At 45.8% G+C, this 16,348-nt stretch overlaps 2 protein-coding genes across 2 annotated transcripts; both read left to right on the plus strand.

Moving 5' to 3' along the window:
• The first annotated feature begins 339 nt into the window (after window positions 1-339).
• LOC119403202 (juvenile hormone acid O-methyltransferase-like) lies at window positions 340-960 on the plus strand. Its single transcript, XM_037670148.1, has one exon. The coding sequence runs from the start codon at window positions 340-342 to the stop codon at window positions 958-960; it is 621 nt and encodes a 206-aa protein (XP_037526076.1).
• An 11,137-nt stretch (window positions 961-12,097) lies between these two features.
• LOC119401834 (juvenile hormone acid O-methyltransferase) lies at window positions 12,098-16,327 on the plus strand. Its single transcript, XM_037668826.1, has 3 exons — window positions 12,098-12,812; window positions 14,210-14,369; window positions 16,024-16,327. The coding sequence occupies exons 1-3, from the start codon at window positions 12,207-12,209 to the stop codon at window positions 16,185-16,187; spliced, it is 930 nt and encodes a 309-aa protein (XP_037524754.1). The 5' UTR covers window positions 12,098-12,206; the 3' UTR covers window positions 16,188-16,327.
• The last annotated feature ends 21 nt before the right edge of the window (window positions 16,328-16,348 follow it).

Raw genomic sequence — 16,348 nt, forward strand, 5'->3', positions numbered from 1 at the left:
TGGTGTGGGCGCCGATGGCCTGGGGGGTGTAACATTAGTTCATCGTAGTATCTCGCGGAAGAGTGGACTAGGGTTTATACGATTTGAACTTTCCTCTCTGTTGCCTTTTATTCTACGATGCGGAGCGGTGCCACTCAGCGTAGCGTGCGCGTGTGCCATGCATCTAGGGTGGATGTTCTGGTTCGCGTGGGCTCGAAAACGACAGCAAGCTGCTGGCTGCCTAAACGTGGCCTTCCTCGGGATTTCGTTATCAATAAAAGTGCTGGTCTCTAATTCGGCCACCGGTTTTTTATGCGCAGAAAATATCTTGCTTCAGGATCTCCAGAGAGATTTACAAATATGTCTGCCCAAGCTACCGCTCAGAACGACAGTGGTGAAATTCAGCATCACAGCCGGCCGAATGAAGACAACGTATGTCTCTGCGTTCCGGAGTACGCGAAACACAACCAACACCAGCGGAAGTACAACAAATTTGTTCTCGATTTTTGCCAACTGGCTTTTAGCACAGAGCCAGACCCGTCGCAACAGTTTCTCGACGTTGGCTGTGGCACGGGCGACTTCACGCGGGACGTCTTGCTGCCGCAGTGCTTGCCCTGCGGGAGAATCGTCGGCGTCGACTGCAATCGAGAAATGATCGAGTACGCCCGACGCAACTCGGCCCACGAGAAGCTCGACTTCGCAGTGCTCGACATCGGTGCTGACGTCACGGAGTTTCTCGAAGAGTTCGGCCAGTTCGATAGGGTATACTCCTTTTTCTGCCTCAACTGGGTGGATGACATGACAGCAGCGTTCAAGAACATAAAGAGGCTTCTGTCACCAAACGGCGAATGTCTTCTCGTCATCTGCGCCGCGCTGCAAGCTCCGGAGGCATGGAAAGCACTGGCAAAAATAGAAGGCTGGGCGAAGTACTCCGAGGTATGTTTGAAAAGGAGGTCGAAATGTGGGGACCAGAACATTTGAGCATCTCGTGTAAGCTCGGTGATATGACGTCGTTTATTTTAGTTATGTTTTCATACTTCAGGCTGTCAAGCACTATAGCAGGAGTGGCAATAACTTCACGTGTTATTTGCAGAACGGTAATTGGTCATGCGCGAAGACCGAAAATTTCCGAGTAATCCGTTCTAACGGTCAGTTGTTCGGAAATATATCGGCATTTTTACAAGTACGTTTTATATTGCGATGACAACAGATTTAGCTTTACAGACATTTCTGATTTGTGGAAGTTGAATGTGCTGACTAAGGTGATAAATGTTTTTTTTGTTTGTTGACATTCCAAAATAATAATAATAGTAATAATAGTAATATTAATAATATGTCGGGTTTTACGTGCCAAAAGTTGTGGAGGGTTTCGGAAATTGCGACCATCTGGTGTTCTTTAACGTGCACTGACATCGCGCAGCACACGGGCCTGTGCCATTTCACCTCCATCGAAATGCGAGCGCTGCGGCTGGGATACTGGCGTTTGTCGACAAGGGAGTTTTTCACTAACGATGAAGCAGACATTATTCTATCATTCAGACGTTGTTATCAAAACTAGCAGGGACAAGTTAGCAAGCTTACACAGTTTGGCGGGGCACTGGACGTGACAATTATTGTTGCATATAAACCTGTGCGGAATTCCCGTGCTGTTTCATCTTTCGAAAGTCACGGATGGGAGTCCAAAGGGGCAACATTTCTACATGTTCTCTCTCACCAGACACTGCTGAAATTCATCCCGAAAACACAAGACATGAATGACAAGAAGGACATGATGCGATTTGTCGCAAGAATTCTACGAGAAGCCGAGCTTTTCCCGACCATTATGGAAGCACTATCGTCGACCTTATGGGACGGATGGGGCGAAGATGACATCATTGGTAACTACTTCGCTACACAGAAGAAACGCGATAACAAAGCCCTTTGCTATAACGAGTGAATCACACGTGGGCATATGCAAATATCCTTGGAACACTGTGCTATGATCCCCAAATTTCAGGCCTAATTATCGTTTTAGCAAAAATTTCCTTCGGGTGCGTGTAAAGCATGACACAGGGAAGCACCTTCCAGCTACCTTCTGGACATCACTGAAATGGGTGGAAAATAACTTCTGTAGTAGCCTGCAAGTTACAGGAATGTTCATGAAAGGGAAAGTATCATCTAGCTGTTTTTGTTGAAATTCAAATGGAGTTTTCAGAAAAGAAGCTTCCTAGTTCAGGAGCAATTTATCCTCTTCTGGTATCCCTCTCCCCACATCTAGTTTTGATAGACTGCCTTTAGTACAAAAGGATATTTCATTACGAGCTGATATTCATGTATTGTAATCACTCCTCGCCCACGTGTGCTGTTTCGATTTCTCTCTAACTAGAACTGTGGCAACATAAATCATCCAAGGCAAATATACTTCACCGAGTTGTTAGCTCAAAGAATTTTTTGCTCCTCTGGTGTCAGGACCCAACTCACTAAAGATACGCAAACCCCGTCTATGACTTGGTCATTGCGACCACCTCTTGTTTGTGCCCTCTCAGCGATACTTGTCATTTCGAGCAAGTACAAAACGAAACGAAGGCACACTTATCTCTCATGCGCTGCTGAGTGCCAACCATTTTAATGGCGGCCCAGATCTGTTAGATCAGTTGTTTAATTATAAAAAGCTTTCGTTTATTGCATGCTTATTCTGGAGTAAGTGCTGAGAAAACTACCGTTCATTCCTGTACGTATATGTGGTCTTTGTTTCAGCTGAGTATAAAGCTATTTGCCCAATTGCTCATCTTATCACCGAGGAGGAGAAAAGAGCGTTGCATATCGTCATAAAAGATCAAGTCCGCAAGCTGCACGCTCCCGGAGCTGGCAGGGGCCACTACAGAATGTTCGTAGTGAAGGCATCAAAGACTGCTTACTGAGGGCTACGAAGCCTCGACGAAATTACGCCGCCTCAAAGTGTCGTTAATAGATTTATATCCCAGACGGAAAAGATCAGAAAGAAACAGAAAATAAACATACTGATTTTCCTAAATAAGCGTCTGAGGGGTGTCGTTATTCAAAAAACCTCGAACACGGGCCATGCTCGGTGCCTTCGCAAGATGATCCACGAGATCGTACAGCTGCATGACCAAGGCTTTCTACTGCGCAACTATTGATTCTCAGAAAGAGTAAGAAAAAACACTGCCCAAATGTTGTTGGAAGCTTTTCAGATTAATAATAAAGGGTCTGATTGCGTCAGTGATACATATATAACTCTGTATTCTTACCCCCGTATTCACAAACGCTCCTCGACTCGAATTTCGTCCTTCACTTGAACAAGTCGAGCACAGCGCCGCTGTTCGACCGAAAATGACGCCGCGCTTCTCAAGAATCGCTGCAGATAATCGCTGATATGCAGTGATTTGTTCCGCCTAGAAACGGCGGAACTAATCACTGCATATCATCGACTTTCTCAAGTCAAGGTGGAGCGTTGAGTGAAGGGACGTTCTTGAATACGGGGGTAAGAATTGTGCTTTCTTGATAACATGCGATCACGAGCGTGTTATATGCCTTCATGCCGTCATGGCAAGGAAAGTTTCGTACTTGTATCAATAAATGAAGCACAAATAAATGACTGCGACTTTTGCGCAACACTCGACGTAGATGCTGCAGTCTTTAGAAAAGAACACTGCCAAAGAAGCAAAATAAATATGCCTCGCTGCTGTCTGTTTATCAGCTTTCGCCTGGCCACAACTAGTAGCTATCACTCAATGGCCGTCGATGTACTGTTCTGGTCGCAATGTGGGGTTATATTGTCGTCTACAGGTGTGTATGTTACTGTGGTGAGGCAACACGTGCCTCGTGAGCAGTTTGTATATAGCCTTACGTGCATTTTGTTCCTGGCATTTTTTTTTCTGCTTTTTCAGCGTTTGGTGTATTTCACTTACCTTTTTTATTTTCTGAGCGCCCATGCGAGTTCCCCATTTTCTTAGAGTGGGGATCATTACCATAATAATAATAATAATAATAATAATAATAATAATAATAATAATAATAATAATAATAATAATAATAATAATAATAATAATAATAATAATAATAATAATAATAATAATGCTCGGGCGTGGTTATCTTAAGTTTAGGGTTCTTGCTGTGTTTGGTGGTGTGTGTCGCTGCGGGACATGCCCAGATAATGAGGTCGAGGTTGGCGCGAGCCATCCCGCAAGCTTTGCACTGTGGTGTGTAAACGTCCGGATATATGTGACTGTACAGCGTGGGTGTATGGAATGTTCGCGTCTGTAATAATCGCCATGTTGTCGACTGTTGCTTATTTAGCGACTTGTCAGGGGTGGGTACTTCAATCTTGCCCTACGGTAATGCATGGCAATTTCACCATACGTGAACATTATTTCTTTCGCGTGGCCGCACCAGGACTCGACTTCTTCGTCCTCAGCCTGCTGGGCACGTCAGGAGGGTAGCTGCTCTGATGACGCGTGACGCGCCCGGTGAACGATTTCTCGGGCAGCGTCGTGAGCGGCTTCGTTCCCGGCAAGGCCCGAATGTCCCGGAGCCCAGATTAAGTTAACTTGGCGGTGACGAGATGGGGATGTGCTTGCAAGTATGCGGTTCGCTTGCGGTGAAATGAGGCCCTTGGTGAATAATATTCATTCTAAAAAATTGGCCGCGTATCTGCGTGCTTCGCTGCAAATGTCGTGTAAAGACGATAGAAGAGGCGCTGTGTGAGATATGGACGCCATCTGGCCATATGCAGCTTTTCTGGACACCAGCGGCCTAGTTCGCGTGAATGACACCACGTGGCATATCGACCTTAAAGAATTCAAAAGTCCCGCCATGACGTATGCAGTGACGCGGCACTAAATAAAAGAGAATCAAAAGAAACAGTACACACGCCCTGAGACTGCCGCTTCACCTCAGTGCGCAGAAAAGAGAGCGCTGTGTGTCGGCGTTATCTCGACGGCGATGACTGGCAATGAATCGGCAGTTTTTCTAGACGTGCCACGCCAAATGTCTGGCCGTTATAGATGCGCCCGCGATGCATCATGCTTTTATTTGTTTGTTTAGTTTCTTGCGCTGCCGTGCCGGTGGGATGTTGAAGCAGCATGCTGCTTTCCGAGTTTCTTTTTTCAGCTAGCGAGAACCATTATGTTTGGGTACGAACAGGATATTGTGGTTGCATAATAACCAAATTTCCTTTGGTGTACCACTTGGGTGATGCTTGTTTGCTCCTTGCGTTACCTCAAATTAGAACTGGATAAGTTTGAGAACGCTAGGAATGAGAGTTAAAAAAAGGAAGTTAAAGATAGTTTTTATTTGTTTTCATTTAGACCTTATTGAAATGTGGCTGCCACCGCAAGCTTGGCGCTGTCAAAGCGGGTGTGCAAAAATGATACAGTCGTTGAAAGATGATCTTGTACACGGGAAAATGTGAACTTGGTTAGTTTTTTTGTTAGGAATGAACGTATAGTAGCACATATACGACTGACGTGTTGTGTAATAATCTCTAGATCTGCCGTGTACACCGGAAAATGTACACCGGAAAATGTGAACTTGGTTAGGTTCGGGGGAGACCGCTTGGGGATCTCGGAGGGTGCGTACACGTTTTGGCCATCTCCGGCCGGCGGCGATCCTTTGTTCTTTGTTCGTCGTCGCCGGCCGGCGGTTACGTCGTTTTGTCGGGGCTCCGGCCTCGGCGGGGGCGCGCTACCCTCCGCGGTCTCGAAGTCCCGAGGCAGCGCCTCGCGATCGCGCACGTTTCTTTCAAGTGTTGCTTTGTCTGTTCTGTTTCTTCTGCTCTGGGGTGCGAGATCGCGGGAGCGCTGGCCGAAGGTCGGCTCTCCAAACCTGGTTCTTTCTTTGCTTGTTTTATAGGTGTGCCATTCGCGGCCACATTTGGTAACTTGTATTAGCTAATTGGTGTCCTGTGTAATTATGTTACGTACGATTGGCTGTGTTGAATTATTGATCTCTTTGTAATCCCACTAATAAATCACTAATTTAGAGAGTGTCGCCTAGGGTCTCCCTCGCTGCGTGCGATGGCTCGCCGTCCCTTCGCGGTGACGGGCCGAGTTCTCGCGCGCAGCAGTGCGAACAGTGCACGGCGCGGGACGAGCGAGGACGCGGCACCCTGCGTGAAGCTCCCAGTGCTCGAACCCGCGGTGGTGCTCGGCACGACACCACAACTTCTAATGTTTTATTTTTTAGTACCACACAACCCATTACTTAATAACGAAGAAAAGGAACCCAGATTTTAGTTAACCTCAACCGACCGGGGTCACCTAGGAGTCCAGAGGCCAGGCCCGTAGCTAGGGGGTATGTCCCAAGGGCCCGCCTCCCCTCCCAAAAGTTTGACGGAGGCGGTGTTTTACTGACAAGAATAATGAGAATAGGTGTTTCTCTCAAACTGTCAAGGCCTTCAGCAAGTGCCCCCCCCCCTTTACCCCCCCCCCCCCCTCGCTGACTGGCGCAGGCCGGCGGCGGGGAGCGGTGTGCACGGAACAGACGGCGAAACGGTAGGCAAGCAGACTCGGAAGCGAGCGCGGCCGCGCGCGCCGTTTCCATAGCAACGACGGAGAGATCTTCAACCGGCTGCTTTGCTGCTGGGCTTGCGTTTCCTTTCTTGAATTCTCGGCACTCGCCACTTTCTTATGAAGAATGCTGTCTCACGCTCATAACGTGCATGCCATTCGTGACCTGGGAGTGCTGGGCGCGCGGCGATAATGCAATCGAGAGGCATGCACGATATCAGGACTGTTTTTGTGAGGCGAAACGACACCCTTTCAAGACGTTCTTTAGTGTACGCTGCTTTCCTGAAAAGCATAGGAAATTTCATAGGGAATATTAGCCGATTACACACTGCCTTTGTTGCCGCAACGCCACTTCACGCCGTTGAAAGAGTAATAAGAGGGAATGACTAAGAGGGAAGTCCAGGCATGGACACATGCATGTTGTCTTTACTGATGACTTTCCCTTAAAAGGTACCCATGTTAGCAGCAATGTACAACAGAGTGAATGAAAACAGCGAGGAAGAAGACTTCAAAACTAACAAGCGCTTTTCGCTTTACAGTTCTGCTTACCGATTCAATGAGCCAAGTATTCGACGCTCACTAGATTGCCCTCCGCACTGTGTTCCCGAGCCAAGCCTAATTACGGTTCATCAAACTAATGAACAGATCAAGCTCGCCTTGCTTGTTCGCCTCAGGTTTATGACTAACGTGGTCGGTAATGCACTATATATATATATATATATATATATATATATATATATATATATATATATATATATATATATATATATATATATATATATATATATATATATTCTCCACACACACACACGTGTGTGTGTGTGTGTGTGTGTGTGTGTGTGTGCGTGCGTGTGTGCGTGTGAGTGTGTGTGTGTGTGTGTGTGTGTAGAGAATGCCTTGCGGGTAGTACTCACTGAAAAAAGAAAAGATGCTTTTACTAACGTTTCAGCCGTGACACCACCTACGTAGGTAAGTGTCTTGCGAAGCCCATGCCACAGCCCCAGCGGTATGGAAGGCACACGACAGGCAGCGCTATAGTGTACTAGATGTACACTATAGGCAGCGCCTGTCCTGTGCCTTCTTTTACTTCGTCGTCGTCTAGTGAGCGCTGTTTCAACAAAGATGAACGCATACCAACTCGCTCAAGCTTCCATTCTTATGCATTTTCAGCGCAGCTTAAGAAACTAGGGTCCTTAAAATTACGTATGTATGCATTTTCTATTAAAGGAACACGCCACCTAATACTTACCTAGTGATGTTGCACCTCAGATATGCATGATATGTACTTTTTGATCGACAACGTTCACAAGTATGAACAGCCGTACCAGTTCAAGACGGCTGGCCCTTGGGCAAGTGGTTCAACTTTGGCCGAGTGGCTGAATCGAGGGAAGTGCCGACAAACAGAAAGACAGACAGACAGAAAGACAGACCAAAATTTCTGCGTTTAAGTTCCCCAAGAAAGACTATCGTCTTTAAAAGACAGGGCGTGCACACACGGACAAAAGAAAGAAGTCAGGACACCACAAACGCCGGCGTTTCTTTCTTGTGTCCGTGTGTGCACGCCCTGTTTTTTTAGAATGAATACTTACCAACTAGCTCAGCTGTCTGTTATTCTAAGCCCTTGGTGAAGTTGCGGACAGCTGTCTTGCTGTCACTAACAATGCAAGAGGCGGTAGTCGTCGCGTAGGCTAAAGCGATGGCAGCTTCTTCGCCCTCTTCGGGTTGTGTGGTGAGTAGGGAGCTGGTGGTGGTAATACAAGATTCTGTCCCGTGACGACAGCGAGCGCGATGGCCGGTTGTTGCGGGTACTCTGCTGCGTCGACGTAAGCTACATGCGCTGAGATGTTTAGCACGGTCGGCGCGCCGTTCTGCGTTGTAGACGGAGTGCATATTGCGAGGGATGGGGGGAATCACGAACGTTTCTCGGATGTCCTTGGACAATGGGACCTTAGGTCCGGTCTGCGTAACGTATTCAATGTCAAGGGTACGGAGGATGTGCCGCCCGGTCTGTGTTTGCGAGAGCCGCTCGTAGTGTGAAATGCGCTGAGCCTCAATGAACTCCTCAATTGTGTTATGTAGGCCTAATTCCATGAGCTTTTGATTCTCCGTAGATTGAGAGACGTGCAGGGCATTCTTTCTTGATAATTATGTTAATCTTGTGTTTCTCGGCGTTGGAGAGGCATAGGAAGGGCGCGACGTACACGATGCGGCTGATATAAAAGGCTTGCACCAACCGTAAAAGGTTGTCCTCTGTCATTCCCATGTGCTTGTTGACGCTAGGGAGACACTAGTGCAGCTCTGACTATATGGGCTTTAGCTCTGACACGAGCGACACGTGGAGGAAGCCTTGATCGGTCGTCGGCTGTTCATCGATGGCGTAATCGTTGACGTTTTGTTACGTTGCTGAAGTGGGCGTAGTTACAGCGGGCTTCGCCCACGCTTTTCGCTGCCTATACTCGCTCCCGGAGGGCAAATAGATGTCGCAGCAACTATTTGCATCTGGATCAGCGACGTTTCTGCTGCAGCAGGAGCCCGGAGATCAGTCAGGGCATTGTACCGGAATGTCCGAATATTCACCAGGCAATAACTCCTCAGAAATACTCGGATGCAATTAGAGTCAGAGGCTTTACTTGACAGCTGTCGAGATAGCCATGATAGTTTTATAGGGTCGGTGTCAGAAACGTAGGAAAGAGGCTTGCAGAGCTGGCGCCGATCCGTAAACAAATTGTAATATAAATATTGTATTTTTATTGAAGAGAGGAATTTTACATTGTGGCAAGACGACGTATTATGTGAACAGTACAGTCTAAAATAACAAACAAAAGAACGTTGCATGATTTGTTATAGCCTTTGCGGTGCACAAGCGTAAACATTGCAAGAGACCACAATAAAGACAATTGTTCGCATTACTTCTTTATAACTCAATATTAGCTATTTTAAAACAGACCAAAATTTTCTAACGTGGATTAGAGCGTTTAATGCATATCCACATACACTTTTATAAAAGCAGAAGCGTTGCCGTAGCTTCTAGTAAAAAGGTTCGTGTTCATGTGCTGTACTTAGTACAGCTTGCGCCCAACAAGGACTGTATATAATTAAGAATGAATGAAAAACAAGAAATTAACTTCCTTACCCAGTTATAGTTTGCACACTCATGAAATAAAGGCAAGTCATAGAGATTGCTTGTCCAGCACTTCAATAGGTCAAACAACTTTGTTTCTCTGGTTGCAACTTTAGGTTTGCGTATTTGCGTTGCTTTCTTTATTGACGTTCATAGAGCGTTGAATTGGTTGTTTTTGTACGCGTGGTAGCCATGCGGTTCTTATCACACTGTGATTTCAATTCTGAAATGTGTCGTTTCGACTACGCGACATGTTTCGACTACGCGAGAATAAATTATGCAACTCAAAATGAGTTCGACGTTCGCGCACGTATTCGTAGCGTACGTGATCTATGTAAGCGTTATATATAAGTTTGTGGGATTTAGCGACAGTGGCGAAGCGTTCGCGAAATCCCCGGCATCACTGCTGCTCCCTTTCACGGTGCGAGTGCTCTTCAAGGAACGCTTGACTTACTCGGTGAGTTTGAGACTGTCATTTCGATATGCCATCGGCATAATGGCTACGAGAGCTTCTCTTTCTATTGTATGTAACCGACCCCCCGTTATAGCCTACGTGTAACCACTGCCTTGCGCACACCACGCCGGACTGTCTAGGAATATTCCCGATTATTGTAGATTATTCTGATAAACTTGACCGCACAACGTGAGCAGCACAGCTTATTCTGGAACTGACGCTGCCACCAACGATAAGGCTGGAAGCTTCGATGCCACACGTATAAATACAGAAGCGTCTTACCGCTGATCAGATTATCGACGGCCGATGGCTGTGCTCGCGCTTTCGCTGCACTTTGAGGATTGCTTCTTCCGCTGGGCACAAGTTCGCCCAATAAAGTGTTTCCTCTGTACCGGCTATCTTCACCTTGAAAACCGCGTGACAATATTGCATGGGAGCTTTTATCTGCCTGGCACACTATGCACACTTCGCGCTTCAGCGACTTTTGGTAATAATAATAATAATAATAATAATAATAATAATAATAATAATAATAATAATAATAATAATAATAATAATAATAATAATAATAATAATAATAATAATAAAAATAAAAATAATAATAATTGCTGGGGTGGGTTTACAACCCAAAATCACGACATGATTGTGAGAGACGCCGTAGTGTAAATTTTGACCACCTGGGTTTCTCTTAACGTGAACCCGAATCTAAGAACACGGGCATCTAACATTTCGCCTCCATCGAAATGCGACCGCCGCTGCCGGGATTCGATCCCGTGACTTTCGGGTCAGCAGTCAAGCAGTATAATCCTAGACGACCGCGGCAGCTCCACGAACTTTGTAGGTTATTAGAACTTGCTCTTCGGCTTCTGTGTAATTCGTCATATTGAAGAAACTTGCCGCAAATTGGCATTCCCTCATTCACGCCCACATTCACACACGAATACACGCAACAACACAGCCCCACCAACAGCGCTTATTTGTGGGGTTGTGTGTGTGAGCGCTGTTTTTGGATTGTGTTGTTGCGTGTATGCTTGTGTGAATGTGGGCGTGAAAGAGGGAATGCCAATTTGCAGAGAGTGTCTTCAATATGACGAATTTGGTGAGTCACAGTATTACACAATGCCATTTTTTGGTCTTGTTATGTACCCTAAACGCCCTTTACGCGTAATAAACAGGGTCTCGAGAGGGGAAAAAGTTGATGTTAGAGAAAGAAATAATATTACTCGAGTGCCTTGAGAAGTGCGCGAAACGAAGGCACCATATTACAAACTAGTAGGAGCACACGGATGGCACCGCAATCTCGCTGTCCATGGTGCACATTTCTAGTTATCCTAAAGGTGTAGAAACGTAGCTAGAGAATACTTAAGGAAAAGTGCAGTAGTGAATACGCAGTTTTTAGGCTTGCTTTTACCATGTAGAAAGCAGCATTGAACTGCGACATGCGGAATGCAACCACTGTCATCTGCGACTGCTCCATTTATGAACCTGTACAACGGAAATATATGGTCGTTCCAGCTAGTTTCATAATATTTAACCATTGCGTCCCAGCATGACTAGACGTTCACACAAACGGCAAACCTTGTGAAAGATTTCTCTTCTCATATACGTTACCATAAGAAAGGACGGGTCTACCCAGTAATTCATCACTTTGCTTGCCATATAACGTTTCTTCATAGTGCTTGTTTTATTGTGATAGCTATTGTATAGACACTGCAGGTGCGCTTCCACTCTTTCATTTGCGTAGGCGGGGCCTTAAGGTTCCGTATAAGGTCGAGGTTGCGATAGCGCCGCCCCGCGCATCGTTATGTTCTGTGTGGGAGTGACAGCGTGCTATAGCAGTCGACGATGGCGGCTCAAGCGGAGAGGAAACGCGCCAGCCGTTTTTCGCCCCACGAAAGGCCCATATTAAGGATCGCGGGCTCCGTGGCTATGCCAGCAACTGCGTATTTTCACCGGCGGGGCGAAATAGCGCTCCCCATCTCAACAGGGATTGGCAAAGGCCCATACGTTCGTACGTACTATTTTCTCACTACTCAGCTTTAGTTGAAGTGATAGACAGCGCGTAGGTTGGTTGCCTCGCTAAAGTATCGGCTAGCCTTACTTCGTATGACATCCCAAATTTTCTACGCAGACATCTGTTCAAAAAATGGGAGACTGCAGAAGAGAATTCTGCGAGATGCCTCTATCTGATTCCGATTCTAACAATGTGGGTGAAACCTGCAAGAACTTCCGAACCAAACATGGCTCTGTACGCCTGTGTGCTCAAGAGTACGCAAAGGACAACGCCATACAGCGGAAGTACAACCAATTCGTGCTCGACTTTTGCCAACTGGCTTTCAGCAGAGAGCCCGACTCGTCGCAACAGTTCCTCGACGTGGGCTGCGCGACGGGCGACTTCACGCGAGACGTCTTGCTGCCACGGTGCCTTCCCTGCCGTAGAATCGTCGGCGTCGACTGTTCTTCAGAAATGATCGAGTACGCGAGACAAAATTCGGCTCACGAGAAGCTCGATTTCGCAGTGCTCGACATCGAAGCTGATGTATCGGAGTTTCTGAAAGAGTTTGGCCAGTTTCAAAGGGTGTACTCCTTCTTTTGCCTTAACTGGGTTGATGACATTTCTGCTGCATTCAAGAACATCAGTAGACTCATGTCAGCCACGGGCGAGTGTCTGCTTGTGTTCTGTGCGGTGTTGGAAGTTGCCGAAGTGTGGAAGGCACTCGCAGCAATGGATCGCTGGAGCAGCTACAAAGAGGTACGCTTCATCAAGCAACCAGTATTGTTGATTGATTGATTGATTGATTGATTGATTGATTGATTGATTGATTGATTGATTGATTGATTGATTGATTGATTGCTGACTTAAGAAGTAGCAAACGTTACCAATTTGTAGAACAGAAAGAGTGCTGGTATGAATGGTCAGGCCTGTAGTTTCTGGAGACCATTAGGGGCATGCGGTTTATGTCCTCCTGCAGACCGCCAGCTAACTTTTGTATTGCAGCCTCATTAGCAATGGTTGCCGTAGCTTGGATTCAAAGCGCTGATACTCTTCTAAATAGGTAGAACTGATACTCTGTAGGGCAGCATGGCGGCATCGAAATAAAGGGAGAACCACTTTCAGTAATTATTGGCTGTTGAGCTTTCGTTCTGTAAACTGCAAAATTAGGCGCGATCTGATGACGGAATTGGAGGGTCTTACACCTTGTAAGCGTGACGTATCGTGACAATTGCCGCAAGGTGGCTCAAACAAGCAAGTACGTCGCAGGGCATTTTAGCTAGTTTGCTGCTGGAAAATTCAACAATCACTTCGCAAAGCTGGAACTTCAGGAACACAACTCTTTAGTGAGATTGCTTAGTTACACAGGGCATATACATAGAGTAAACTTAAATAGCGTAGTCTGTACAATAACATGTAATATTCTTAAAAAATATGCAGTGCCTTTAGTATAACATTTGCTGCCGCGACAATATGATGTCCAGTCTAGAATCGTGAAGTCTTTGAATTTTGAGCTATGTTCAACAACAGCAACTTGCTCGCAATATGTAGACCTACATTTCTTACGTTTATAGCCAACCTATTGGTAACCATCGTTCGCACTCTTCTTGAAGACATTTAGCGCTTGATATTGCACATATTGTGAGCACAATATGCACAGCATTCGTCCTTAATCCTCTTCACCAGCATTTAATCATCATCCCTGTGAGCGTTTTCTTCCTTCGAAGGGTTGGTCAGGCGGTTCAGCGGAATAAAAGTCCATCGAATAAAAGTCGTCGAGACCACGGCTGTGCTGCTGTCTTCCAAAGTGGTGGAGGCTGCTTTCGATCTCGAAGTCTTCTATGAGGCCGAGTTCTTCTGGAGCTTCGTTCAGGTCGCGGCTTGGTCCACCTGTTCTCTGTCATGGCCAAAGAAACGCTGCCCGGACCATCCGGCATCCCCGCGAAACCTCCCGCCCCCGCATGGACCGTCACCGCCCGGCAGCGGGACCTAACCATCTTCTCTGGTCTCCCACCTGACGATGTCGAAGTATGGCTGAAGGAGTATGACATGGCCAGGGTGTAAAACCAATGGGACGAATGCTGTGAATAATGTGCTCACGATACATAGATCAGCCTTGGCCTTAACTGTATTGGCGTGAACGTTCTCCTTGACAGACATTCCTGAGGTTCGTTCCTAAAACCCAGGAAGTTCGGGACACCAAAGAGCAGCTTAGTTTCCTTTCGGGACTTCTGCAAGAGGCCGGGCTATTCCCCACTATCAAGGAGGTCGTCGCATCCACCGTGTTTCAAGGATGGAGCGAGGACGACATTCACGGTATAATTAGTTGTCTTTGTTATATGGCACTGTAATAAATGACAGTAGGTTTCGAACATCCACGCGATATTGATAAGCACTGCAATATCACTCATCGCGCGGAGGCCCTCTAGCCGAGTCCGATACAGCACGACAAGTTATTTGCGTCACCAGACAAAAACAATAAAACTGACGTCTGTGTTCACTACGTATTAAATTCGAGATGTTTTTCAATTACAAAGGGTAGAAATGCGCCCTTTTGAAAAGAAGACTTCTGTAGCAAGGCAGGATACTCCGCTGTAAAGGAGACGGTGCCGAAAAGTGCACTGTAAAAGAATCGTTATATGCTTCTCTCAAAAACTTGTTTTTAAGTTGTTTATATTGAAAGCTTCTAAGGTGTAACATTTATTTATTTCAGTGTTTACAAATTTCTAAAACTCATCATAATTGGAAACATTCGTCCCAGAATTGCCTTTCTCAAACCTGAAGAAGCGGAAACAAAGCGAAAAAAAAATCTGTAAAGTATTTATACAGCACCCTCTTATAAGAATTCTAGGTGTACTTTTTCTCAGTTTCGCGTGCACGTCCCAGTCACGATAAAATGGCTCGGGACATATACCAAGAGAATGATGAATAACTTTCTTCGTAAACGGCCGATAAATAACTAAACTACGCCATATGTATGGGTGCGAAAGGTAATGTCAATTGAGACAGACGACTTGCTTGTGTTCTAATTATATAATGAAGTAAAACGTAAGCATGTCGCCATGGCTACGCGAATGCAAAATGGACACCTTCGAGTTTGTGTTAATTTTACGACTACATCAATCGAAATTCTTCGCGTTACTCTTTCCACTACATTACTTTACGCGATATCTTCAACAATTCCAACACCTTTTCACGCAACGTTGTGCTTGCGACAATCTTTATTTTACACCTGAATACCCGGATTGAAGTATGGAAGTCAAAGCATTAGCACCTCCCTTGACAAGCTGGGGCAATGTTTTCAGTTGTGCTCTCTTCAGAAAGCAACTAACTTTGCATTAGAAACGGCAATAACTTTCTACTTGCGTAACATTCGTGTTGCTCAGTATAAAAGCGAACATGCGATTGAAATTTCTCTTGATGTTGAATGGCGTTTTTAAATTCCGAGGTTATTGGACATCTATTCTAGCAATTCTTTCCCTAAGGAAATTTTGAGAATGGTTTAGTTCCTTCAACACGATCGAGATCGTTTGTTTTTTCGCAAAACTACTAAACGTACTCGGCACAGTGAGAATAGACACACACACATCATCAGCGCAAACTACCAATTTTTAAATACAGTGATGAACATTGAATACATACATCGACTACACGCAGACCCGTACAGACGATGTCATTTATATCACTGCATTAAACAGTTTCTAGTTCACGCTGATGTTGTGTGGGCCCTTGTTCTCGCCGTATGCAGTACGTTTAGTTGATTTGTGGGAAGATGATCACTTGCTAGTTCGTGACATAATTTCAGAACAGAAAAGCTTTTAAGCAAGAAGGTTGGAGTATGCCCGAAGCTATCGATTCTCGCAACAGCTGTTCAGTGAAAAGATATACGCTTTATATAGTGACGCTTTGCAAGCAAAGGGGTCTTCGAACAAATTCTAACTGCTTCTCTTTACTCTGGCTTTTATTTCAGCGGCGTACATGAACACCCTCCCCGTCGTCAAGTTGATCAGCGAGCACGAGAGGCGCGAGCTCAGCGTCGTCGTCAAGGATTTGATTCGTACCGTACACGCACCAAACTTGCACAAAGGACGCTACAAGATGTTCATAGTCAAGGCATCCAAGATTCGCTCCTGAAGGCAGCATCAAGCAAACTACGCCGAGGCAATAGGAATCAACAGTGGACAAGGGAATCTTTTCATCGCCTCATGAAATTACGGGAAAATGCCAGCGCAGAAATTAATCAACAGCGAGGACATCTGTTTTCAATGAAATAACCAACAGTTCTCAAGTTCTCT

This window comes from Rhipicephalus sanguineus, chromosome 8 (assembly GCF_013339695.2).
Source record: "Rhipicephalus sanguineus isolate Rsan-2018 chromosome 8, BIME_Rsan_1.4, whole genome shotgun sequence".
Classification (NCBI taxonomy): Eukaryota; Metazoa; Arthropoda; class Arachnida; order Ixodida; family Ixodidae; genus Rhipicephalus; species Rhipicephalus sanguineus.